Genomic DNA, 27,257 nt, shown 5'->3' on the forward strand with positions numbered 1-27,257 from the left:
CTTCTCGTTGGGTTCGTACTCTGTGCAGAGCACTTTGCTGGGCGCCTGCTGCGCCCACAGAGCTGCGCCGGTTGCCCGCTGGGTGCAAACCGCTGCATTGAGCTCCTACTGTGTGCAGAGCGCTGTGCCGGGCACCAGCCGGGTGCAGAGCTCCGTATTGGGAGCCTACCGCGTGCAGAGCGTCGTGTCGGGCGCCTGCAGGCTGCAGAACGCCGTGCTGGGAGCCTACTGCTTCTAGAGCGTCGTGTTGGGTCCCTACTGTGTATGGAGCCCCGTGGTGGGTGCCTACCGTGTGCCGAACGCTGCGCCGTGTGTCTGGGAACATAGGAGAGGCGGATGGTGAAGTCCGATTTTATTTTCACACCTCTGCTCGGCTTCGGGCTGGAGGTTTGAGGCCGGGCTGCCTGCGCCTCCCCCTCCTCCTGCCCCCCTTCCCCCCCTCCCCTCGCCCCCCCGGCCCCCCGCCCCGCCACGTGGCCCTGCCCATTGTGCCCTCCCGCCCTCCCTCCCGCTCTCGGCGGGAAGCAGGCCGAGGCTCCCGCCCCCGCGCCCCCAGCCCCGCGGGGAGCCCCGGGACCCCCGAGCCCACGTGGCCCAGCTGCCGCCCCCTCCCCATCACGCCCCCGCCGTCCTCCCCCGCCCATCCTCCTGGCGGCGGGGGTCCCGTCCGCTCCGACGCCAGGCCGACCACCCGTCGCCGGGGCCAGTTCAGCCACGTGTGGGTGTGGGGGCGTGCGGGGGGCGAGGGGGGCCTGCGGCCCCCAGCTCTCCAGGGAGACTTTCCCACCTCTCACTCTTTTCCTCAGCTCTAGTTGGTAGACGGGGCCCACGAACAGGGGGCAGGGGTCTCCCGGGCCCCGGCCGAGGCCCGCGTCCAGGCGAGGCGGGCCGTCCCGTCCCCGGGGGCTGCGGGGGGCGGAGGTCAGCGGGTAAGGCGGCCGGGCCTCGTCTGGGGTCGGGGGTCAGGGGACGGTCGTCGCGCTGCGCCCCTGGAAGCTGGGATTTTGAAATCGGCTCCGTGGCGAGACTCGGCTGGCACGTCGGGCCTGCCACGGGGCATTGTCTCCGAGACAGCTGCTCTCTTGGGTTACCCCGCTCCGTCCCACCCCGGCCCCCGGCTCTCCCTCTGACACGCTCCCCCGGCCTCACCGTCTCTCCCCCCCTCGCTCTCTGTCCCTCCCTCGGATCCACCGTCTCTCAATAATAGTAATAATGCTATCTGTTAAGCGCTCACTATGTGCCAGGCACTGTTCTAAGTGCTGGGGGGGATAGGAGTCAATCGGATGAGCCCCCGTCCCCCGTGGGGCTCACGGTGACAATCCCCATTTTCCAGATGAGGGAAGTGAGGCCCAGAGAAGGGAGGCGGCTTGCCCAAGGTCACACAGCAAAGTGGCAGAGCCGGGATTAGAACCCATGACCTCCTCACTCGCAGGTCCGGGCTCCAGCCGCTACATCACGCCCTATGAAATAAAATAAATAGATGTTGGCATTTGTTAAGAGCTTACTATGTGCGGAGCGCTGTTCTAAGCGCTGGGGTAGTTACAGGGTCATCAGGTTGTCCCACGTGAGGCTCACAGTCTTCATCCCCATTTTACAGTTGAGGTCACTGAGGCCCAGAGAGGTGAAGCGACTTGCCCACGGTCAAGCAGCTGATAAGTGGCAGAGCCGGGATTCGAACCCGTGACCTGTGACTCCCAAACCCGGGCTCTTTCCACTGAGCCTCGCTGCTTCCACCTGACTCTGGCTGGGCTTTTTGGCTTCTGTCCACCTCTCTGACCTCTCTCTTTGTCTCTACGGTAATATTAACCCCTCAGTGTTATTTATTGAGCGCCTCCCCTGCGCAGAGCACTGGGCTAAGGACTTGGGAGAGTACAGTACAGTGGAGTTCACGGGGGTGAAGGGACTACAATTCAGGGACGGATTTCGACCCCGAACAAAAGAGCGGCAAAGAGCCCGGAGGTAATCAGGAGAAGAGCCCGGGCTTGGGAGTCAGAGGTCGTGGGTTCTAATCCCACCTCTGCCACCTGTCAGCTGGGTGACTTGGGGCAAACCCCTTCACTTCTCTGGGCCTCAGTTCCCCCCTCTGTAAAATGGGGATGAAGCCTGTGAGCCCCACGTGGGACAACCTGATCACCTCGTGGAAAGAGCACAGGCTTAGGAGTCAGAGGACCTGGGTTCTAATCTCTGCTCTGCCTCCTGTCAGCTGTGTGACTTTGGGCAAGTCATTTCACTTCTCTGTGCCTCAGTTACCTCCTCTGTAAAATGGGGATGAAGACCGTGAGCCTCACGTGGGACAACCTGATGACCCTGTATCTCCCCCAGTGCTTAGAACGGTGCACGGCACATAGTAAGCGCTTAGCAAATACCGACATTCTTATCATTATTACACTACCTACCTCAGCGATTAGAACAGTGCTTGGCACATAGTTAGTGCTTAATAGCTCTGCCACTTGTCAGCTGTGTGACTGTGGGCAAGTCACTTCACTTCTCTGTGCCTCCATTCCCTCATCTGTGAAATGGGGATGAAGACTGTGAGCCTCACCTGGGACAACCTGATGACCCTGTACCTCCCCCAGCGCTTAGAACAGTGCTCTGAACATAGTAAGCGCTTAACAAATACCAACATTATTATTATTATAATCACAGGGGGCCACCTTCCCCAATGGTCACTAGCCCTCCGCCTTCCTGCCCCCCATCATCCCAACAGCTGGGATTTGGGGGTGCCTCATCTCTCTCCCATGGCTACTGGGGGGCAGAGGGAGATCATATAATAATGTTGGTATTTGTGAAGCGCTTACTATGTGCCGAGCACTGTTCTAAGCGCTGGGGGAGATACAGGGTAATCGGGTTGTCCCACGTGGGGCTCACAGTCTTCATCCCCATTTTACAGATGAGGTAACTGAGGCACAGAGGAAGTGAAGTGACTTGCCCACAGTCACCCAGCTGCCAAGTGGCAGAGCCGGGATTCGAACTCATGACCTATGACTCCCAAGCCCGTGCTCTTTCCACTGAGCCACGCTGCTTCTCTGCTTATCTGAGGATGCCCCAGGAGAAAGGGGCCTTGGAGGGGAAACTAAGGAAGCTTCCTTGAGCTTCAGGAGGGGGAGGGGTTGGATGGCGTAGCGGCTAGAGCCCGGGCCTGGGAGTCAGAAGGTCATGGGTTCTAATCCCGGCTCCTCCGCTTGTCGGCTGTGGGTCCCTGGGCATGTCACTTCACTTCTCTGGGCCTCAGTTCCCTCATGTGTTAAACGGGGATCGAGACCGGGAGCCCCACGGGGGACAGAGACAGTGTTCAATACCATTTGCTTGTATCCACCCCAACGCTTAGTACAGCGTCCGTTGCCCAACCGTGCATTCCAAACGCTTAGTACGGTGCTCCGCGCATAGTAAGCGCTCAATCAATACTAATGAATGAATACAGTGCCTGGCACATAGTAAGCGCTTAACCAATACCGTAATAATAATAATTATTATTATTTGCTCACTCCTCACTCGAGCCCAGTTGAAGGGAGCAAATTGGGACAGAGCGGGGAGAGGAGGTGGGGGTGGAGGGGAAGAGACGGCCTCCCCTCCTTCTCCCCCAAGTCTGAGTGTCCGGTCCAGAGGCCGGAGACGCCCCCCGGCCGGCTCCCTGAGCCGCGGGTCTGGGGGTCCTCGGGCGGAGGAGGCGGTGGCGGAGGATTCGGGGCGGCCCAGGATGGGGAGAGGTCCAAGGCTCCAGGCGCCGGTCATCAGGAGCTGCGGTTCTGTGGGGGTCTCCGGGGGCCGGTCAGCTGCTCGTAGGTGGGGAGGGGGCTGCTGGGCAGGTGGGGATCAGGGTGGGCCCGGCCGGCCGGCGGGGGGGACCGGCCACCCCCCGACTGCAGGGCGACCAGGCGCTGGAGGAGGTCGGTGATGACGTTGAGCTTCTGGTCCATCTGGATGACCTGAGGAGAGGAAGAGGGTCATTCGTTCAATAATAATAATAATGTTGGTATTTGTTAAGCGCTTACTATGTGCAGAGCACTGTTCTAAGCGCTGGGGTAGACACAAGGGAATCAGGTTGTCCCACGTGGGGCTCACAGTCTTCATCCCCATTTTACAGATGAGGTAACTGAGGCCCAGAGAAGTGAAGTGACTTGCCCACAGTCACACAGCTGACAAGTGGCCGAGCCGGGATTCGAACCCATGATCTCTGACTCCAAAGCCCATGCTCTTTCCACTGAGCCACGCTGCTTCTGGACTTACTGAGCGCTTACTAGGTGCAGAGCATTGGACTGGACAACCCGATTTTGCTTGTGATCAGAATAATTGTGGTATTTGTTAAACGCTTACTCTGTGCCAAACACTATTCTAAGCGCTGGGGTAGATATAAGGCAAACAGGTTGGACACAGTCCCTGTCCCACAAGGGGCTCGCAGTCTTAATCCCCATTTTACAGATGAGGGAACTGAGGCCCGGAGAAGTGAAGAGACTTCCCCAAGGTCACGTAGTGGGCGAGTGATGGAGTCCGGATTAGAACCCATGACTTTCTGACTCCCAGGCCCACGCTCTATCCATTACACCGTGCTGTTTATTCATTCATTCATTCAATCGTATTTATCGAGCGCTTACTAGGTGCAGAGCACTGTACTAAGCCCTTGGAATGGACAACTGGGCAACAGAGAGTGACCATCCCGGCCCACCGACGGGCTCACAGTCTAATCGGACAAAAGCAAGACAACTTAATCACGATAGATAGAAGCAAGGGGATGGACACTTCGTTAATAAAATAAATAGGGGAATAAAAATATAGACGAACGAGCACAGTGCTGAGGGGAGGGGGAGGAGCAGAGGGAAAGGGGGGAAAGGGGGCTTAGCTTCGGAAGCTCCATTGTAATAACAGAAATAGCGGTCAGAGTAGCAAGAAGAATCATTGTTGACTTTATTAAACGCTTCCTCTGGGCCAAGCCCCCCACCAAGTGGGTGGAGGTACAAGAAAAACGGGGCAGGCGCAGCATGCCCTAGTTGATAATAATAATAACTGTGATATTTGTTAAGCGCTTACTGCGTTTCACGCATTCATTCATTCAATCGTATTTACTGAGCGCTTACTGTGTGGTACTAAGCGCTTGGAAAGTCCAATTCGGCAACAAAGAGAGACAATCCCTGCCCCCAGCGGGCTCAGACGGGGGGAGACGGACGGCAAAACAAGCAAAGAGGCATCAATAGCATCAGTAGAAATAAATAGAATTAGAGAGATATATATACATCAGAAGAAGTCAAACAGGCATCGATATGAATAAATAGAATTGTGGCTCTGTACAGATATACGCAAGTTCTGTGGGGCAGGAAGGGGGGTAGAGCAAAGGGAGGGAGTCGGGGTGATGTGGGGGGGAGCTGAGAAAAGGGGGGCTTAGTCTGGGGTACTGTTCTAAGCGCTGGGGGAGATCCAAGGACATCAGGTTGCCCCCCGTGGGGCTCGCGGTCTTCCCCCCCATTTTCCAGATGAGGTCACTGAGGCCCAGAGAAGTGAAGCGGCTCCCCCGAGGTCACCCTGCTGATAAGTGTCGGAGCCGGGATTAGAACCCACGACCTCTGACTCCCAAGCCCGGGCTCTTTCCCGGGCTTCTCTATAACAATAATAATAATAAAACTGTGGTATTTTTGAAGCACTTACTATATTCCAAGCACTATTCTAAGTGCTGGGGTGGGGGGAGGGTACAAGATGATGAGGTTGTCCCACGTGGGGCTCACAGGCTTCACCCCCATTTTTCAGATGAGGTCACTGAGGCCCAGAGAAGTGAAGTGGCTTGCCCGAGCTCACACAGCAGACAAGTGGCGGAGCAGGGATTTGAATCCAGGTCCTCTGACTCCCAAGCCCGGGCTCTTTCCATTTGTTAAGCGCTTACTATGTGCCAAGCACTGTACTAAGCACTGGGGTAAGTAAACAACGTCTCTCCCCCGCTCCCTCTCTTTGTGTCTCCCCCTCTCCCTCCTCTCCACCCTGACGCAGACAGTGCGTGCACAAACAACCCCCCCCGCCCAAACACATAAATGATACAGGTCCAGACATACCCACTCATTCACTCATTCATTCAAAAGTATTGATTGAGCTCTTCCTCTGTGCACAGCACTGGACTAAGCGCTTGGAGTGGACGATTTGGCCACAGATAGAGACCATCTCTGCCCAGTGACGGGCTCACAGTCAGACCGTCCACACTCACGCACACCCACACCCACCAGACTCTCCCTCCCCCCGCGTCCACAAACACACACACGCAAAAACGTAAATGACGGAGGCCCGGACGCACGCACTCTCCCACCCCAAAACCACAGACTACACACACAAACACACACAAGCACCACACTCCCCACTCCAACACAAACAATGCGTGCACAAACACCCAGGCAAAAACATAAATGATCCAGGCCCAGACACACACACTCTCCCACCCCCAAAACACAGACTATATACAGACACACACACACTCTCCCACCCCCAAAACACAGACTACACACACACAAACACACCCCCCCACTGATAAAGAGAGGACCGAATGGGAAGACAAGATGGTTTGGGTTTGAAAACCTAGCGGGGTTCATCTCCCTGTCCCCTTCCTTCCCCTTCTCCCCCACTAATTTTGCAGTAATAATAATAATAATGTTGGTATTTGTTAAGCGCTTACTACATGCCAAGCACTGATCTAAGCGCTGGGGGAGTTCCAAGGTAATCAGGTCGTCCCACGAAGGGCTCACAGTCTTCACCCCCGTTTTCCAGATGAGGTAATTGAGGCACAGAGAAGTGAAGTGACTTGCCCGAGGTCACCCAGCTGACAAGCAGCGCCAGCCCCCTCTCAGAGGGTCCCGGGGTGAACGGGGTGTCATGTGCGACCCCGTTTTGGGGGGCAGAGGTCTTCCCTAAGCCCTGATTTCCTCATGTCCCACTCCCTGCCGCGTCCCCCTTTCTTCATCCCTCCCTTCCGTTCATTCAGTCGTATCTACTGAGCGCTCACTGTGTGCACAGCACTGTACTAAGCGCTCGGAAAATACCATTCGGCATCAGAGACGATCCCTACCCATCAATGGGCTTCCGCCCCACAGCACTTATGTCCCAATCTGTCATTTATTTATTTCTATTAATTTCTGTCTCCCTCGCTAGACCTTAAGCTTGTGAACAGGGAACGGGTTTACCACCTCTGTTCATTCGTTCTTTCAATCGTATTTATCTAAGCGCTTAGAACAGTGCTCCGGCGTTTAATAATAATGTTGGAATTTGTTAAGCGCTTACTATGTGCAGAGCGCTGTTCTAAGCGCTGGGGTAGATACAGGGCCATCAGGTTGACCCTCATGAGGCTCACAGTTAATCCCCATTTTACAGATGAGGTAACTGAGGCACAGAGAAGTGAAGTGACTTGCCCACAGTCACACAGCTGACAAGCGGCAGAGCCGGATTCGAACCCATGACCAGTGCTTGACACATAGTAAGCGCTTGACAAATACCATCATCATTATTATTTATTAAGTGCTTACCGGATGCGGAGCACTGTACATTCCCTCTTAATGATGATGGTATTTGTTAAGCGCTTACTCTGTGCCAGGCACTGTAATAATATAATGATGGTATTTGTTAAGCGCTTACTATGTGCCAAGCACTGTTCTAAGCTCTGGGGGATGGGGCTCACTGTCTTAATCCCCATTTTGCAGATGAGGTAACTGAGGCACAGAGAAGTGACGTAGCTTGGCCAAAGTCACCCAGCAGACAAGTGGCGGAGGCGGGATTCGAACCCACGATCTCTGACTCCCAAGCCCGGGCTCTTGCCACGAAGCCACGCTCCTTCTCCCTGTTATAGTGTACTCTCCCAAGCGCATATTACAGTGCTCTGCACAGAGTCAGCACTCAATAAATACGATCGATTGGGAATACGATCGATTGAGGTGGGGGTGGCTGGAGGAAGGAAGAGTTTGGGGGGGTCCGGGGGTGAGATGGGGAGAAACCCACCCTAAAACTCCATTTTATTGCCAACTCGGAGGTACGGACTTCTCCCCAGAGCGCTCTGCACAGTGTTCTGCTCCCCATAAGGGGGGCCGAGGGACTTGTCCTACTAAGACCATCCTCTGGTCTTCGCTGGCTCTTGGCTGCTGCGGCTCCTTCTGCAATAAATCTGGACCGAAGCGTCGTGTATCCGCCCCGGTGCTTCGGACAGTGCTTGGCACCTAGTAAGCGCTTAACAGATACTGCTGTAATATTGCCGTAATAATAATAATAACGGTGGTATTTGCTAAGCGCTTACTAGGTGCAAAGCACTGTTCTGGGGGGATACACGGTGATCAGGTTGTCCCACGTGGGGCTCACAGTTTTCATCCCCATTTGACAGATGAGGTCACTGAGGCCCAGAGAAGTGAAGTGACTTGCCCAAAGTCATCCAGCTGGCAAGGGGAGGAGCCGGGATTAGAACCCATGACCTCTGACTCCCAAGCCCGGGCTCTTTCCACTGAATTAAGACAAACCAGAGAGGTAGTGTGGCCCGCTGGATGCAACACAGGGCCTGGGAGTCAGAAGGACCCGGGTCTTCATCCCGGCTCGGCCACTTGCCTTCTGTGTGACCTCGAGCAAGTCACCTCTCTGGGCCTCAGTTACCTCGCCTGTAAAATGGGGATTAAGACTATGAGCCTCACGCGGTGATGATGATGATGATGATGGTATTTGTTAGGTGCTTAGGTGCTGTACTAAGCGCTGGGGTGGAGTTGGACACGGTCCCTGGAGCGGGTGGGGCTCCCAGACTCTGTCTAATCTTGATTCTATTTATTTGCTATTGTTTTAATGAGATGTTCATCCCCTCGATTCTATTTATTGCTATTGTTCTTGTCTGTCCGTCTCCCCGATTAGACTGTGCGCCCGTCAAAGGGCAGGGACTGTCTCTCTCTGTTACCGATCCGTCCATTCCAAGCGCTTAGTACAGTGCTCTGCCCATAGTAAGCGCTCAATAAATACTACTGAATGAATGAGTAATCTGATTAATTTGTATCTACCCCTCCTCCGGGAGGCCTTCCCAGAGTGAGCCCCCCTTTTCCTCCGCTCCCCCTCCCCATCGCCCCGACTCCCTCCCTCTGCTCTACCCCCTTCCCCCCCAACAGCACTGATGTATATTTGTAAATATTTATTATTCTATTTATGTGATTAATGACGCGTATAAATCTAAAATTCTATTTATCTATTTTGATGCCCGTCTACTTGTTCTGTTTTCTTTCGTTGTCTGTCTCCCCCTTTTAGACTGTGAGCCCCGTTATTACGTAGGCATTGTCTCTGTTGCCGGATTGTAATTTCCAAGCGCTCAGTGGAGTGCTCTGCACACAGTAAGTGCTCAATAAATATGACTGAATGAATACCCCAGCGCTTAGAATAGTGTCCGGCACAGAGTAAGCGCTTAGCAAGTACCATTAGAAAAAAAAAGCACCAGCCTCAGGCAAACCAGGACATTTAGAGTGCTGGTGGTGGTCCAGCCTCCCTGTGCCCCACCAATTCAGGACGACCCCCGTCCCCTCCCCAACCCCCCGGTCACCTCGCTCAGCGGGACAGGGTCCTGGTTCCCCAGACTGGACCCTCATAATAATAATAATAATGTGGGTATTTGGTAAGCGCTTACTATTCACTGTTCTAAGCGCTGGGGAGGATACAAGGCGATCAGGTTGTCCCACGTGAGGCTCACAGTCTTCACCCCCCTTTTCCAGATGAGGGAACTGAGGCACCGAGAAGTCAAGGGACTTGCCCAAAGTCACACAGCTGACAGGTGGCGGAGCCGGGATTAGAACCCATGACCTCTGACTCCCAAACCCGGGCTCTGTAAAATGGGGAGAGTTAGACACAGCCTCTAGGCCTCAGTCTTCTCCAAAAAATGGGGAGAATTAGACACAGCCTTTGGGTCTCGTTGTTCCCCTCTGTAAAATGGGGAGAATTTAGTATCGTGGCCTAATGGCAAGAGGCCGGGCTTGGGAGTCAGAGGACGAGGGTTCTAATCCCGGCTCCGCCACTTGTCTGCTGTGTGATCCTGGGCAAGCCGCTTCACTTCTCTGGGCCTCAGTGACCTCATCGATCGAGTGGGGATGAAGCCTGTGAGTCCCACGTGGGATAACCTGATGACCTTGTAACTCCCCCAGCACTGAGAAAAGTGCTCAGCACATCGTAAGCGCTTACCAAACGCCATCATTATTTTTTATTAGACACGGCCTCTGGGCCTCCGTGTTCTCCTCTGTAAAATGGAGAGAAGGAGATACGGCCTCTGGGCCTCCTTGTTCTTTATAAAATAGGGAGAATTAGACACAGTCTCTGAGCCTAAATGTTTTCGGAGAGGGTCCCCGGCCCCTCAACTGGTTCCCAATCAAACAATAAAGCAGGGAAGGTGGTAGGTACATAGGGAAGGATGAAATGATAAAACAAAAATAAAAAGGCAAGGACAGCAATGAAAGAAATACTAATAATCATAATGATGTTATCTGTTAGGCGTTTACTGTGCACCAAACACAGTTCTAAGTGCTGGGGTAGATACAAGGTAATCAGGTTGTCCCCCGTGGGGCTGACAGTCTTCATCCCCATTTTACAGATGAGGGAACTGAGGCCCAGAGAAGTGAGGTGACTCATCCTCCTCACATCCACCAAAGTAGCTCTCTTCCCCCCTTCAAAGCCCTCCTGAGCGCTCACCTCCTCCAGGAGGCCTTCCCGCACTGAGCCTTCCCTTTCCCTCCGCTCCTCCTCCCCTCCCCACCGCCCCCACTCCCTCCCTCCGCTCGTCCTCCCTCCCCGCCCCACAGCACTTGGGTATATTTGTTCGTATTTATTATTCTCCTTATTGTATTAATGATGTGTAGAGATCTATAAATCTATTGATCTATTTTGACGGCGGTGATGCCCGTCTACTTGTTTCGTTGTCCGTCTCCCCCTTCTAGACTGTGAGCCCGTCGTTGGGTAGGGATGGTCTCTATCCGTTGCCCAAGTGGACTTTCCAAGCGCTTGGTCCAGTGCTCTGCACACGGTCAGCGCTCAGTAAATACGATCGAATGAATGAAAGGCACACAGCGGTCAGGTGGCGGAGCGGGGATTCGAACCCATGACCGCTGACTCCCAAGCCCCCGCTCTTATGACTAAGCCACGCTGCTTCTCTAAGAAATAAGGAGGCGGGGGCAGCCGGGCCAGAGGATCAGACTCGGGCTCCCCGTGACTCAGAGCCCACAAATCACAGCTGAAGCCACAGGGATCGAAAAGTTGAGAAAAGAAAGCCTCATTCTTTTCTTGTTACGACTAATGTGTGACTGTGGGCAAGTCACTTCACTTCTCTGGGCCTCAGTTCCCTCATCTGGAAAATGGGGATGAAGACCGTGAGCCTCACGTGGGACAACCTGATTCCCCTCTATCTCCCCCAGCGCTTAGAACAGTGCTCTGCACCTAGTAAGCGCTTAACAAATACCAACATTATCAAGGTCCGGAATGCGAGAGATCCCAGTGGCTAGAACGAGGCCCCGCGACTCAGAAGGTCCTGGGTTCCAATCCCGGTACCGCCACTCGCCTGCTGCGTGACCTTGAGCAAGTCACTTCACTTCTCCGGGCCTCAGCTCCCTCGTCTGCAAAATGGGGATTAAGAGGGTGAGCCCTATGGGGCGGGGGGGGGCGTATAATAATAATAATGTTGGTATTTGTTAAGCACTTACTATGTGCAGAGCACTGTTCTAAGCGCTGGGGTAGATAACGGGGTCATCAGGTTGTCCCACGTGAGGCTCACAGGCTTAATCCCCATTTTCCAGATGAGGTCACTGAGGCACGGAGAAGTGAAGTGACTTTCCCACAGTCACACAGCTGACAGGTGGCAGAGCTGGGATTCGAAGGCCGTATCTGACCTGATTAACTTGTGGGTACCTTGTAACTCGTGCTTGAGAACATTCAATAGTATTTATTGAGCGCTTACTATGTGCAGAGCACTGTACTAAGCGCTTGGAATGGACAAATCGGTAACAGATAGAGACGGTCCCTGCCCTTTGACGGGCTTACGGTCTCATCGGGGGAGACGGACGGACGAGAACAATAGCAATAAATAGAATCAGAGAAGCAGTGTGGCGTAGTGGTTAGAATCCAGGTTTGGGAGGCAGGAGGTCCTGGGTTCTAATCCGCACTCTGCCGCCAGTCCGCTGGGTGACCTTGGGCAAATCGCTTCACTTCTCCGGGCCTCAGTTCCCTCATCTGGGAAATGGGGATGGAGACAGCGAGCCCCACGTGGGACAGCGACGGCGTCCAACCCGATCTGCTTGGATCCACCCCAGCGGTTAGCACAGTGCCTGGCACATAGAAGAAGCAGCTTGGCTCAGTGGAAAGAACCTGGGCCTGGGAGTCAGAGGTCGTGGGTTCTAATCCCGGCTCTGCCGCTCGCCAGCTGTGTGACTTTGGGCAAGTCACTTCACTTCCCTGGGCCTCAGTTCCCTCATCTGGAAAATGGGGATTAAAACCGTGAGCCCCGCGTGGGACAACCCGATCCCCCAGCGCTTAGAACAGTGCTTTGCACATAGTAAGCGCTTAACAAATACCACCATTTATTTAAGCGCTCAACAGATACCACAGTTCCTCTGACCCCAGCTTTTAGCGCAGTGCCCGGCGCTTAGCGGACGCTTAACCAATACCGTTTTTTTCGGAAAGAAGGCCACAGTTCGGTGGTCCCCCGCATCCCCACGACCTTTCGCAGGGGTGGATGGCGGGAGAGGGGGCGTCTAAAGGCACAAAGGCATTTGGGGAGGGGGCGGAGGGAGGGGGCGTCGTGGACGGTCAGGGCCCTGCTCATTTTCCGGGCTGAGAAAGCGGAGAATAGATAGCAGCAGGGCACTGCAGCAGCTGCGGCATTGTGAGCCGACAATGGGGACCCGAAAGCCAGCAGGGCGGACGAAGAGCCTTTCAGGACGCAGGGAGACAAAACCTCGGACAACCCTCGCCCCATCCCGCCGGAAAACCGGCCTGGGCGGGAAGAACCCGGGCCCGGGTGTCAACAGACCCCAGTTCTGATCCCCGCTCCGCCGCTCGCCCGCCGGGTGACCCCGCGCGGGTCGCCTCACGTCTCCGGGCCTCAATTCCCTCCTCTGCGTAACGGGGATTTAAGCACGATTAATCATTACGGTACCTGTTAAGCGGTTACTCTGTGCCAGGCAGTGTCCTGAGCGCTGGGGTGGATCCCAGCAGACGGGGTTGGACACAGTCTTCGTCACCATTTTACAGATGAGATAACCGAGGCCCAGGGAAGTGAAGTGACTTGTCCGAGGTCACACGGCGGACAGGTGGCGGAGCCCGGATTAGAACCCATGACCTTCTGGCTCCCAGACCCGGGCTCTACCCACTACGCCGTGCTGATACCCATCTCCCTCCCGCTTAGACTGCGAGCCCCATGTGGGACAGGGGCCGTGTCCAACTTGATATCTAGTCGACAAGCAGCATGGCCTAGTGGCTAGAGCCCGGGCCCGGGAGTGAGAAGGACCTGGGTTCTAATCCTGACTCCGCCACTCGTCTGCTGGGTGACCTTGAGTAAGTCACTTCACTTCCCTGGGCCTCAGCTCCCTCATCTGCAGAATGGGGATTCCATACCTGCTCTCCCTCCGACTAAAACTGCGAGCCCAGTATCTACTCAGTGGAAAGAGCCCGGGCTTGGAAGTCAGCGGTCATGGGTTCTAATCCCGGCTCCGCCACTTGTCAGCTCTGTGACTTCGGGCGAGTCACTTCATTTCTCTGTGCCTCAGTTACCTCATCTGTAAAATGGGGATGAAGACTGTGAGCCCCAGGTGGGACAACCTGATCATCTCGTATCCCCCCCAGCGCTTAGGACAGTGCTGGGCACATAGTAGGTGCTTAACAAATACTATCATTATTATTATTATTACCCTGTAACTTGTATCTACCCCACCACTTAGTACAGTGCTTGGCGCACAGTAAGCGCTTACCATAATAATAGCAATTATTATTATTATAATCAGCAATAATAATAATGATTGTGAGGCAATCTGTAATGCATGGTGCACCATTACCACGCTTAACAAATACCATTATTACTATTATTATTATTATTATTAGCAGGAATGGAAGGCTGTGCTGTTTTGGGGCAAAAGGTTTGTAAGGAACAAGAGACAAGAAGCAAAAAGAGAAGTCAGGGCCAGAAGCTTCAAACATCAAACTTAACCGCCTGGCCTAGTGAGAAGCACTGTGGCCTTGTGGATAGAGATGAGCCCGAGAGTCAGAAGGAACTGGGTTTTAATCTCGGCTCGGCCACTTGTCTGCCGAGTGACCTTGGACAAGTCACTTTACTCCCCTGGGCCTCAGTTCCCTCATCTGTAAAATGGGGATTAAGACAGGGAGCCCCATGTGGGACAGGGACTGTGTCCAACCCAATTACCTTGGATCTACCCCAGTGTTTAGAACAATGCTTGGCAAATAGTAAGCACTTAATAAAGATGATTATTATTATCAGCACCGTACAGAGGGCTTGGGGGAGTGTAATAAAGTAAGCAGCAAAATCCTTGTCCTCAAGACACTTAGCCTGTTGGGGGACGACAGACAGTATGAGCCCGTCTTTGGGAGGGGATGGTCTCTATCTGTTGCCGAATTGTACATTCCAAGCACTTAGTACAGTGCTCTGCACAGAGTAAGCGCTCAATAAATACTACTGAATGAATGAATGAACTGGAGATACACACATACACATATATACACACACAAACACAACCCCCCTCCCAACCCCAAAGCACTTATGTCCATGTCTGTCATTTTATTTACTTGTATTCATATAATAATAACGGTGGTATTTGTTAAGGGCTTACTATGTGCAAAGCACTCTTCTAAGCGCTGGGGGAGATACAGGGTACTCAGATTGTCCCACGTGGGGCTCACAGTTTTAATCCCCATTTGACAGATGAGGTAACTGAGGCCCAGAGAAGTGAAGTGACTTGCCCAGAGTCACACAGCTGGGATTCGAACCCATGTCCTTGGACTTCCAAGCCCGGGCTCTTCTGTCTCCCCCCCTCTAGACTATGAGCTCACTGTGGTCAGGGAATAGTACCGTTTATTGTTGTACTGTAATAATAATAATAATTATTAAGGTATTTGTAAGCGCTTACTACGTGCCAGGCACTGTGCTAAGCACTGGGGTGGTCATAAACAAATCGGGTTGGACACAGTCCCTGTCCCGCATGAGGCTCCCAGTCTTCATCCCTATTTTCCGGATGAGGTCACTGAGGCCCAGAGAAGTCAAGTGATTTGCCCAAGGTCACACAGCAGGCGACGGGCAGAGCCGGAATTAGAACCCAGGTCCTCTGACTCCCAGGCCCGTATTCTTTCCACTAGGCCATGCTGCCTCCCCACCGGGTCCTAATCCCTGCTCCCCCCCTTGCCCGCAACATGACCTTGGGCAAGTCACTTCACTTCTCTGGGCTTCAGTTACCTCATCTGTAAAAAATGGGGATTAAGAGTATGAGCCCAGTGGGGGACGGGAACTGTGTCTCCAACCCAATTAGCTTGCATCTACCCCAGTGCCACCATAATAATAATAATTATTATAATTATTACTACATTTGATTTAAAACTCCTTGAGGGAGGGAAGCTTGCCTCGACTCTCCTAATAGAGTCCCAATTTCGTAGCACAGGGCTCTTAACATGATTAGACTGTGAGCCCGTCGATGGGCAGGGATTGTCTCTATCTGCTGCCGAATTGTCCATTCCAAGCGCTTACTACAGTGCTCTGCACATAGTTAAGTGCTCAATAAATACTATTGAATGAATGAATGAATGAATGAATGAATAAACACAGGAAGTGTCCAGCACTGCGCGCTGCAACCAACAGCTATCCGGGACAGTGATCTACGCACAACGGGTGCTCAGAACAGTCTTCTAATAATGTTGGTATTTGTTAAGCGCTTACTATGTGCACAGCACCGTTCTAAGCGCTGGGGTAGATACAGGGTCATCAGGTGGTCCCACATGAGGCTCACAGTCTTCATCCCCATTTTACAGATGAGGGAACTGAGGCCCAGAGAAGTGAAGTGACTTGCCCACAGTCACAGAGCTGACAGGTGGCAGAGCTGGGATCCGAACCCGTGACCCCGGGATTCGAACCCGTGACCTCTGACTCCCAAGCCCGGGCTCTTTCCACTGAGCCACGTTGCTTCTAAATACAGTAGGTGCCCAGCAGAGTGTTCTGTACCCAACAGGTGCCCAGGACAGTGCTTTTCACACAGTAGACTCCTGGTAGGATATTCTAAATGCAGCCTACTCCTGGAAATAATAATGATAATAACAATAATAATAATAATAATAATAATAATAATAATGATAACACCTCGCCACACTCAGCCACATCCTGCCTCTTGCCTGGACGCCTTCCCTCCTCATATCAGGCAGATAATTGCTCTCCCCCACTTCAAAGCCTTATTGAAGCCTTATTGTTTATCTTGTATCTACCCCAGCGCTTAGAACAGTGTCTGGCACATTGTCTACGTTTAACAAATGCCATAATGATTATTAATAATAATAATAATGTTGGTATTTGTTAAGTGCTCACTATGTGCAGAGTACTGTTCTAAGTGCTGGGGGGATAAATACAGGGTCATTAGGTTGCCCCATGTGGGGCTCACAGTTAATCCCCATTTTATAGATGAGGTCACTGAGGCCCAGAGAATAATAATGTTGGTATTTGTTAAGCGCTTACTATGTGCAGAGCACTGTTCTAAGCGCTGGGGGAGATCCAGGGTCATCAGGTTGTCCCACGTGAGGCTCACAGTTAATCCTCATTTTCCAGATGAGGTCACTGAGGCCCAGAGAAGTGAAGTGACTTGCCCACAGTCACCCAGCTGACAGGTGGCAGAGCCAGCATTTGAACCCATGATATGTGACTCCCAAGCCCGGGCTCTTACCACTGAGCCACGCTGCTTCTCTAATAATAATGCTGGTATTTGTTAAGTGCTTACTATGTGCCAAGCACCGTTCTAAGCACTGGGGGATACCAGGTGATCAGGTTGTCCCACGTGGGGCTCACATCTTCCTCCCCATTTTACAGATGAGGGAACTGAGGCACAGAGAAGTGAAGTGATTTGCCCAAAGTCACATAGCTGACAGGCGGCAGAGCCGGGATTCGAACCCATGACCTCTGACTCCCAAGTCCAGGCTCTTTCCATTGAGCCACGCAATACTATTATTATTGTATACATATTTTCATTACCCTATTTATTTTGTTAATGAAATGGACATCGCCTGGATTCTATTTAGTTGCCATTGTTTTTACGAGACGTTCTTCCCCTCGACTCTATTTATTGCCATTGTTCTTGTCCGTCCGTCTCCCCCGATTAGACCGTAAACCCGTCAGAGGGCAGGGACCGTCTCTATCTGTTGCCGACTTGTTCATTCCAAGCGCTTAGTCCAGTGCTCTGCACCTAGTAAGCGCTCAATAAATACTATTGAATGAATATTATTAGTAGTAGGCACCCGACACGGCGTGCCCAGCACAACATTCTGCCCGCAGAAGGCGCTCAGCACAGCTCCATGATAGGGGATCATTTCCCCAATCATGAGGCTTCGCTGATTAGCGATAAACCTCCCCCCAAACCCCCCTGGGCTTCCACTCCCAAGGGCCGGACCCCCGCGTCCTCAGAGGGCAGTGAAGCCCCCCCTCTTGACCCCCACGACCCCAGTTCCAGAGCCCCCCTCGCCCGGATCCCCCCTTCCCACACCCCGGCGCCTTGCCTCAGTGGCAACTTTGTGCCCAGGCCCAGTTCACTGGGGTATATATTATTTATTACTCTATTTTATTAATGATGTGTCTATATCTCTGATTCTATTTATGTTGATGGCATTGACGCCAGACCATTTGTTTTGTTTTGTTGTCTTTCGCCCCCGTTTAAACAGCGAGCCCGTCGTTGGGCGGGGATGATCTCTATCCGTCGCCGAATTGTACGTTCCAGGCGGTTAGTACGGTGCTCTGCACATAGTAAGCGCTCAATAAATACGATTGAATGAATGCATGAATACTCATGTTGGTATCTGTTAAGCGCTTACTATGTGCAGAGCACTGTTCTAAGCGCTGGGGGGGATACAAGGTGATCAGGTTGTCCCACATGGGGCTCCCAGTCTTAATCGCCATTTTCCGGATGAGGTCACCGAGGCCCAGAGAAGTGAAGTGACTTGCCCACAGTCACACAGCTGACAAGTGGCGGGGCCGGCATTCGAACCCATGACCTCCGACTCCCAAGCCCGGGCTCTTTCCACTGAGCCACGCTGCTTCTTGAATGAATCCTTCCCCTGCGGGCCTGGCTCGGAGAGACAGAGACACAGAGACAGAGAGCAGAGAGACAGAGAGAGAGCGCGTGCGCGTGTGTGTGTGTGTATTTTCCGGCTGATTCCAAAGTCGGCTTGCCTTTGATGCAAAACAGATGTGCTCTAAATAGGATTTTTTTTTTTCCTCCTCCCCCTCCTCTTCCCTTTCTCTTCCTCCTTTTCCTCCTCTTTCTCCCTTCTTTCTTCTCCTCCTCCCCTCTCTTCCCCATTCATTCATTCAGTCGTATTTATTGAGCGCGCGCGCTGCGGGTCAGGGCACTGGACTAAGCGTTTCTAATCCCGCCTCTGCCACTTGTCCGCTGTGCGACCTTGGGTAAGTCACTTCTCTGGGCCTCAGTTCCCTCATCTGGAAAATGGAGATTGAGGAGCTCTGTTCATTCATTCGTTCAATAGTATCTATTGAGCGCTTACTATGTGCAGAGCACTGGACGAAGCGCTTGGAACGGACGCATCGGCAACAGATAGAGACAGTCAGGGTCCGTGTCCAACCCGATTTGCTTGTATCCACCCCAGCGCTTAGTACGGCACATAGTGAGCACTTAATAAATGCCATGATGATTATTATTGTATTATCACTAAGCGCTTGGGAGAGTACAAAGCAATAAGAAACAGACACATTCCTTGCCCACAGTGAGCTTACAGTCTAGAGGAGGGGGAGACAGACATAAATATAAATAAATGGCAGAGATGGACATGAGCGGTGCGGGGCCGGGAGGGGGGATGAGTAAAGGGAGCGAGTCCGGGCGACGCAGAAGGGAGTGGGAGAAAAGGAAAGGAGGGCGCAGTCTGGGAAGGCCTCCGGGAGGAGACGTGCCTTCGGTAATAATAATAATGTTGGCATTTGTTAAGCGCTTACTATGTGCAGAGCACCGTTCTAAGCGCTGGGGGAGATTCAGGGTCATCAGGTTGTCCCCCGTGAGGCTCACGGTTAATCCCCATTTTCCAGATGAGGTCACTGAGGCCCAGGGAAGTGAAGCGACTCGCCCACAGGCTGATGTTCTTCCCCTTGACTCTGTTTATCGCCGTCGTTCTCGTCTGTCCGTCTCCCCCGATTAGACCGTAAGCCCGTCAAACGGCAGGGACCGTCTCTATCTGTTGCCGACTTGTTCATCCCAAGCGCTTAGTACAGTGCTCTGCAAATAGTAAGCGCTCAATAAATACTATTGAATGAATGAATGAATGAAAGTGGCAGAGCCGGGAGTCGAACCCATGACCTCTGACTCCGAAGCCCAGGCTCTTTCCACTGAGCCACGCTGCTTCCCAAGATAAGACTTTCGGGGCGGAGAATTACTGTCTGTCGGATTTGAGGAGGGAGGGCATTCCAGGCCAGAGGCGGGATGTGGCAATTCCCCTCTACCTCCCCAAGAGTTGGGCACCGTGTTTGGCACAGAGGAAGATCCCTGCTCTCCCCTTCCTCTCAGACCGTGTTGATCTAATAATGATGAAAATAATGATAATGGCACTTACTATATGCCAGGCGCTGTACTAAGCGTTGGGGTGGATGCAAGCAGATCGGGTTGGACGCGGTCCCCGTCCCACGTGGGGCTCGCACTCTTAATCCCCATTTCCCAGACGAGGTCACTGAGGCCCAGAGGAGTGAAGTGGCTCGCCCCAGCAGATAAGTGGTGGGGCGGGGATTCGAACCCAGATCCGAAAACCGGGAGCCCCACGTCGGGTATGGACCCTGTCCGGCCTGATTATCTTGTATCTACCTCAGCGCTTAGTAAAGTGCCTGGCACGTAATAAGCGCTTAACAATTTCCATAAAAACCGACAGCAACAAAAAACCCCGGAACAAAAGCTTGAGGACGCCGAGGCCCCGGGAGGTTGGGTGGCTTGGCCAAGGTCACCCGGCGGGACAGGAGCAGAGGTGGGATTAGAACTCGCGCCCCTGCTCCAGTCTGCAGCACACGTGGAGAGACCAGCTGTTTGGGTGGAATTAAGAGCTTCACCGACGCATCTATTTTTACCTCCCGAGCTTAACGGCAACTGCATCTGCCAAGGTCAGCTGGCTGAGGGTGGGGGGTTGGCGGGCAACCACTCCCGCCGGCCCTGCCCTGGGCGCTGCCCGGTCTCCTCCGCTCAGGGTGCCGCTGGCCTGGCTCGGTGGAAAGAGCCCGGGCTTGGGAGTCAGAGGTCATGGATTCGAATCCCGGCTCTGCCACTCGTCATCTGGGTGACTGTGGACGAGTCACTTCACTTCTCTGGGCCTCAGTTCCCTCATCTGTCAAATGGGGATTAACCGTGAGCCTCACGTGGGACAACCCGATGACCCTGTATCTACCCCAGTGCTTAGAACGGTGCTCTGCACATAGTAAGCGCTTAACCGATACCATCATTAGGGGTTCTAATCCTCACTCTGCCAACTGGTCAGCTGGGCCTCATCTGTAAAATGGGGATTGAGACTGTGGACACGTGGGACAACCTGATGACCTTGTATCTCCCCCAGCGCTTAGAACGGCGCGGGGCACATAATAAGCAGCGTGGCTCAGTGGAAAGAGCCCGGGCTTCGGAGTCAGAGGTCATGGGTTCGACTCCCGGCTCGGCCACTTGTCAGCTGTGTGACTTTGGGCAAGTCGCTTCACTTCTCTGTGCCTCAGTTACCTCATCTGCAAAATGGGGATGAAGACTGTGAGCCCCAAGTGGGACAACCTGATTCCCCTGTGTCTACCCCAGCGCTTAGAACGGTGCTCGGCACATAGTAAGCGCTTAACAAAATACCAACTATGGGCAAGTCACTTCACTTCTCTGTGCCTCAGTTACCTCATCTGTAAAATGGGGATTAACTGTGAGCCTCACGTGGGACAAACCTGATGACCCTGAATCTACCCCAGCGCTTAGAACGGTGCTCGGCACATAGTAAGCGCTTAACAAACACCAACATTATTATTACCAATAAGCGCTCAACAAATGCTATTATTATTATTATCCCAGTGTCTGCTGCCCCCTGAAAGGGAGGATCTGGAGCCGTGCCGACCCCCTGGCCGGTTTGGACTCGGAACGGCCAGATTCCCGCCGAGTCCCTGAACTTTGGGGCGTGGAGGCCTCGGGGTCTGGTCGTTTGGGGGTACATTTCCCCACGAGTGAAAACTGCACCCTGGCTTTCCCGGGACAGCCCCGGCTGACCGAGGGCAAATCGAGGGACCCGGAGCCGGGACGCCCCTCCCTGTGCACTCCTCCCTTCGCTGACCGGCGGCCGCTGTCGTCCACTGGAGCCGGACTGTCCCCTCCCCGCCCCCCCCAGCCTGGAACTTGCTCAGTCTAATCTGATGATGGTATCTGTTAAGCGCTTACTACGAGCCAGGCGCTGTACTAACCGCAGGATGGATATAAGCAAATCGAGTTGGACACAGTCCCTGCCCTATGTGGGGGTCGCAGTCTCAACCCCCATTTTACAGATGAGATAAATGAGGTGCAGAGAAGGGAAGCGACTTGGACACAGCATAGAAGTGGCGGAGCCGGGATTAGAACCCGTGACCTTCTGACTCCCAGGCCCGGGCTCTAACCACCATGCCGTGCTCCACCCCCATCCGGCCTGGAACATGCCCAATCCTCCCTGTCCAGACAGGAGCACGTTCAGTTCATCCTCATCCAGTGTAAAACATACTCGGTCCAACCCCAATAATAGTAATCAAAATAGTAATGATAACAATCATATAATGGTATTTGTTAAGCGCTTAGTAGGTGTCAAGCACTGTTCTAAGCACTGGGGTAGATACAAGCTAATCGGATTATCCCGCACTAGGCTCACGGTCTTACTTCTTACTTTACGGACGAGGTCACTGAGGCCCAGAGAAGTGAAGTGACTTGCCCAAAGTCACCCAGCTGACAAATGGCGGAGTCGGGATTAGAACCCACGACCTCTGACTCCCAAGCCCGGGCTCTTTCCACTGAGCCGCCCTGCTTCTCTAATCGGGTCGGACACAGTCCCTGTCCCACGTGGGGCTCGCGGTCTCGATCCCCAATTTACAGATGAGGGAACCGAGGCCCAGAGAAGTGAAGTGACTTGCCCAAGGTCACCCCGCAGACAAGCGGCAGAACCCAGGTCCTGCTCTATCCATTGGCCCATACTGCTTCTTGACGTTACTTGCTCCCTTTATTCATCGGCCCCCTCCCAGCCCCCCGGTACTTATGTCCATATCTGTCATTTATTTATTTCATTCATTCAATAGTATTTACTGAGCGCTTACTATGTGCAGAGCACTGTACTAAGCGCTTGGAATGAACAAGTCGGCTATTAATGTCGGTCTCTCCGTCTAGACAGTAAGCTCGTTGTGGGCAGGGAATGTGTCTGTTATAGGGTTTTATTCATTCGTTCATTCAATCGTATTTACTGAGCGCTTACTGTGTGCAGAGCACTGTAAGAAGCGCTTGGAAAGTCCGATACAGCAATAGAGACAGTCCTCTCCCAAGCGCTTCGTACAGTGCTCTGCACAAAGTAAGCGCTCAATAAATACGATCGACTGACTGACCCTAATCCTGTCCCCAGGTAATTATTCTGTCCCTGAGAGCAACGGTCCCTCTAGACTGTCAGCGCGTTGTGGGCAGGGAATGTGTCTGTTTATTGTTCTATTGTCCTCTCCCAAGCGTTTAGTACAGTGCTCTGCACGTAGTAAGAGAAGCAGGGTGGCTAATAAGAGAAGCAGCATGGCTTAGTGGAAAGACCCCGGGCTTGGGAGTCAGAGGTCGTGGGTTCTAATCGCGGCTCCGCCACTTATCAGCTGTGTGACTTTGGGCAAGCCACTTAACTTCTCTGTGCCTCGGTTGCCTCATCTGTAAAATGGGGATGAAGACCGTGAGCCCCACGTGGGACAACCTGATGACCTTGTATCCCCCCCGGGTGCTTAGAACAGTGCTTGGCACATAGCAAGCGCTTAACAAATACCATTATTAGAGAAGCAGATGGCACACTGGAAAGAGCCCGGGCTTAGGAGTCAGGGGTCATGAGTGCTAATCCCAGCTCCGCCACCGTCAGCTGTGTGACTTTGGGCAAGTCACTTCACTTCTCGGTGCCTCAGTTCCCTCATCTGTAAAATGGGGATGAAGACTGTGAGCCTCACGTGGGACAACCTGATGACCCTGTATCTCCCCCGGCGCTTAGAACGGTGCTCTGCACATAGTAAGCGCTTAACAGATACCAACATTATTACTATTATTAAAATGGGGATGAAGACTGTGAGCCTCGCATGGGACAACCTGATAACCTCGTATCTACCCCAGTGCTTAGAAAAGTGCTTGGCACATAGTGAGCGCTTAACAAATACCAACATTATTATTATTATAGTAAGCATTCAATAAATACGATTGAGTGAATGAATGAGGTTGGTTAGTACAATCCCTCATCCTCTCCCGACTGGATGACTGCATCAGCCTCCTCTCTGACCTCCCAGCCTCCCGCCTCTCCCCACTTTAGTCCATACTTCTCTCCGCTGCCCGGATTATCTTTCTGCAGAAACGATCTGGGCACGTCAACCCGCTCCTCAAAAATCTCCAGTGGTTGCCCACGAAGCAAAAACTCCTCACCCTGGGCTTCCAAGCCGTCCATCCCCCGGCCCCCCTCCCGCCTCACCTCCCTCCTCTCCTCCTCCATCGCAGGCCGCACGCTCCGCTCCTCGGACGCCGCTCGCCTCCTCACCGGGCCTCCTTCTCCCCCGTCCCGCCGTCGACCCCCGGCCCGCGTCCTCCTTCCCTCCTCACATCCACCATCTTCCCCTCCTCACAGCCCTACTGAAGGCTCACCTCCTCCAGGAGGCCTTCCCAGACTAAGCCCCCTTTTCCTCAGCTCCCCCTTCCTTCCTCGACTCGCTCCCTTTGCTCTTCTCCCCCTCTCCCCGCCCCACAGCACTTACGTCCACATCTATAATTCTGTTTATTTCTATCGATGCCTCGTTACTTGTTTCGCTGTCCGTCTCCCCGGCTTCTAGACCGCGAGCCCGGTGTGGGCAGGGATTGTCTCTCTTTATTGCTGAACTGGACTTTCCAAGCGCTCAGTACGGTGCTCTGCACCCAGTAAGCGCTCAATAAATACGATTAAGGGAATGAATGAATGAGAAAGGGGGAACAAAAGGAGCAGACCACCCCCCCGAAGCACCCAGATGGCAACCGACCTGACCCCGCGGAGCTCTGGCCGAGTCCCGGCCCGGTCAGCGCCAATAATAAGAATGATGGCATCTTTTAAGCGCTTACTACGTGCCAGGCACCGTTCTAAGCGTCCCGGGCCGGCCAGGCTCGCGGGCCAGTGTCGGTCTGCAAACCCGTTTTAGGGAGGAGGGGAGGACTGGTGGGTGCCATCAGAGGAGAGCTGACCCCCCACCCCCTTTTCAGGGGTCAGTGCGGGAGCCACGGCCAATGCGTTGCCATGACAACCAGCATCTTGGTCTCCCGGGACACCCCGCCCTTCCCGATTTTGGAAATTCCCAGTTTCTCTCTGGGTCGGAGGTGGGGGTGGGTGGGGGTTATTGGAAGCCCCCTCCCCCCCCCCCCACACACCCCGAAGTGGCTGTCAGGGAAGAGAGGGGTGGGCTGGGGGCTGGGGGGCTGGGAGGAGGGGGTGCCGTGGAGCCTGGGATCTATTCCCGGTGCCCCTCGGAATTCCCCCTTGGAATTCCGGACCTTCCCCTCCCCCCGGCCCTTCTCCCCGCCCGCCTTCCCGCTCCGTTTTGGAAGAGGTTCAGAAACCTGGCTTGGATTTGGGGAGGGGGAGGGGGAGCGGGAACGGGGGGTCTTCACGTCCCGCACGAAGCACATGAGCCCCCCGCCCCCTCCCCGCCCCCCGCTTCGGGCCCGGGGGCTCGGGATGGGGGAGGGGGGGAGGGGGATGGGGGGGATGGGGATGGGGTTGGGGGGGCTGCCTGGCCTGGCCGCCCCTCCCCCTCCCCCCCAGCTAGTTTCCATGACGTCACCGCCTGGGTGGACCCGGCCCGGAGTTTCCACCGCTGACCGCCAAAGGGGGCGGGGGGCCACGGGGGGGTTTGGGGGGGGGAAGGTCCTGGGGGAGGGGAGAACCGAGGGGGGGAGCTTGAGGATGGGGAGGGGGGAGCTGGAGGATGGGGGGGATGTTTGGGGGGAAGGTCTTGGCGGGGGCTGGAGGTTGGGGAGGGGCAGGGGGAGGGGGGAGCTGGGAGATGGGGGCTTTGGGGGAGAAGGTCCTGGGGGCGGGGAGAAGGGGGGGGGCTGGAGGATGGAATGGGGGAGGGGGGGAGGGGGGTTTTTTGAGGGGTAGGTCCTGGGGGAGCTGGAGGGTTTTGGGGGGGCCGGTCCTGGGAGAGGGGAGAAGGGGGAAGGGGAGCTGGAGGATGGGATGGGGCTTTTGGGGGGTAAGGTTCTGGGGGAGGGGAGAACGGGGGGAAGCTGGAAGATGGGGAGGGGGAAAGGGGGATTTGGGGAGCAAGGTCCTGGAGGAGCTGGAGGTTGGGGGAGGGGGCAGGAGGAGGGGGGAGGGGGAGCTGGAGGATGGGGTGGGGAGAGGGGGAGGGGGAGCTGGAGGATGGGGTGGGGAGAGGGGGGCTTTAGGGGGGACGGTCCTGGGGCAGGGGAGAACGGGGGAGGGGAATTAGAGGATGGGGAGGGGCCGGGAGGATTTTAGGGGGACGGTCTTCGGGGAGGGGAGAACCGAGGGGGGGGATTAGAGGATGGGGGGGGCGGGAAGATTTGGGGGGGACGGTCCTGGGGGAGGGGAGAACCGGGGCGGAGGGAACTGGCGGATGGGGAGGGCGGGAGGATTTTGGGTGGGAGGTCCGGGGTTGGGGGGAGGGAAGGAGAGAAGGGGCCCCGGGATGGAAAACCCCCCAGGAATAATAATAATGATGGTATTTGTTAAGCGCTATGTGCCAGGCACTGTACTAAGCGCTGGGCTGGAAACAAGCAAATCGGGTTGGACCCAGTCCCTGTCCCACGTGGGGCGCACGGTCTCCACCCCCATTTTCCAGATGAGGGAACTGAGGCTCGGAGAAGTGAGTGACTTTGCCCAAGGTCACACGGCAGACAAGGGGCAGATTTAGGATTAAAACCCTTGACCTTCTGACTCCCAGGCCCGGGCTCTAGTCACTAGGCCATAGTCACCAATTAATAATATTACTAATTAATAACAATCATCTACTCACGGGGCGGACACCCCCGCGGCCTCACTTCGACCCTAGGGGGACGTCCCCTCCTCACACACCCGCAGACCCCCTACCCCTTCCCCCGATGTCGATGGGTTTGGGGTGGCTCAGACGCAGAAATCCGGGGCTCGTGGATGGGAGGAGGGTGGGGGAGACTCAATAACCTGTCGGTAGCATTAATAATCATTAATTATTATTATTGATAATAATCATTATTATTAGCAGCCCAGGAGAAGTCCCTCTCTGGAAGTGAGGAGGGGTTTGTGGCCTGGGTCGGGGGCACCTCTCAAGCCCCCTCATGCCCCCAGGACTCTAAAAGTTTCCATTCCCTCACTCATCTAATTGTAGCTTTTGAGTGCTTCTTACTGTGTGCAGAGCGCTGTACTAAGCACTTGGGCAAGTGATAATAATAATAATAATAATAACGATGATGGTATTTGTACAGTGCTTACTATGTGCCAGGCACGGAACTAAGCGCTGGGGGAGATACAAGGTCATCAGGTGGGGCCCACAGTCTTCATCCCCATTTTACAGATGCACAGTGGGAAGAGCACGGATTTGAGAGTCGGAGGTCGTGGGTTCTAATCCCGGCTTCGCCATTTGTCTGCTGGGTGACCTTGGGCAGGTCACTTTGCTTCTCTGGGCCTCAGTGACCTCATCTGGAAAATGGGGATAGAGACTGTGAGCCCCACGTGGGACAGGGACTGTGTCCAACTTGATTACCCTGTATCTTCCCTGTGAGCCCCACGTGGGACAACCTGATGACCTTGTACCTGCCCTAACGGTTAGAACGGTGCTTGGCACAGAGTAAGCGCTTAACAAATACCATCATCATCATCATTATTATTACAATAAA

General features: G+C 54.1%; 1 protein-coding gene across 2 annotated transcripts in view; it reads right to left on the reverse strand.

Annotated features, from left to right (window-relative positions):
* Window positions 1-3,450: 3,450 nt before the first annotated feature.
* KCNQ1 (potassium voltage-gated channel subfamily Q member 1) overlaps window positions 3,451-27,257 on the reverse strand; it is a 124,066-nt gene continuing 100,259 nt past the window's right edge. For both annotated transcript variants that reach the window (XM_029059162.1, XM_029059161.1), the window contains one exon: window positions 3,451-3,926. In XM_029059162.1, coding sequence (XP_028914995.1) covers window positions 3,732-3,926 — 195 coding nt within the window. In that variant the 3' untranslated portion in view covers window positions 3,451-3,731. The remainder of the gene's footprint in view (window positions 3,927-27,257) is intronic.

Source organism: Ornithorhynchus anatinus, chromosome 3 (genome assembly GCF_004115215.2).
Source record: "Ornithorhynchus anatinus isolate Pmale09 chromosome 3, mOrnAna1.pri.v4, whole genome shotgun sequence".
Lineage (NCBI taxonomy): Eukaryota > Metazoa > Chordata > Mammalia > Monotremata > Ornithorhynchidae > Ornithorhynchus > Ornithorhynchus anatinus.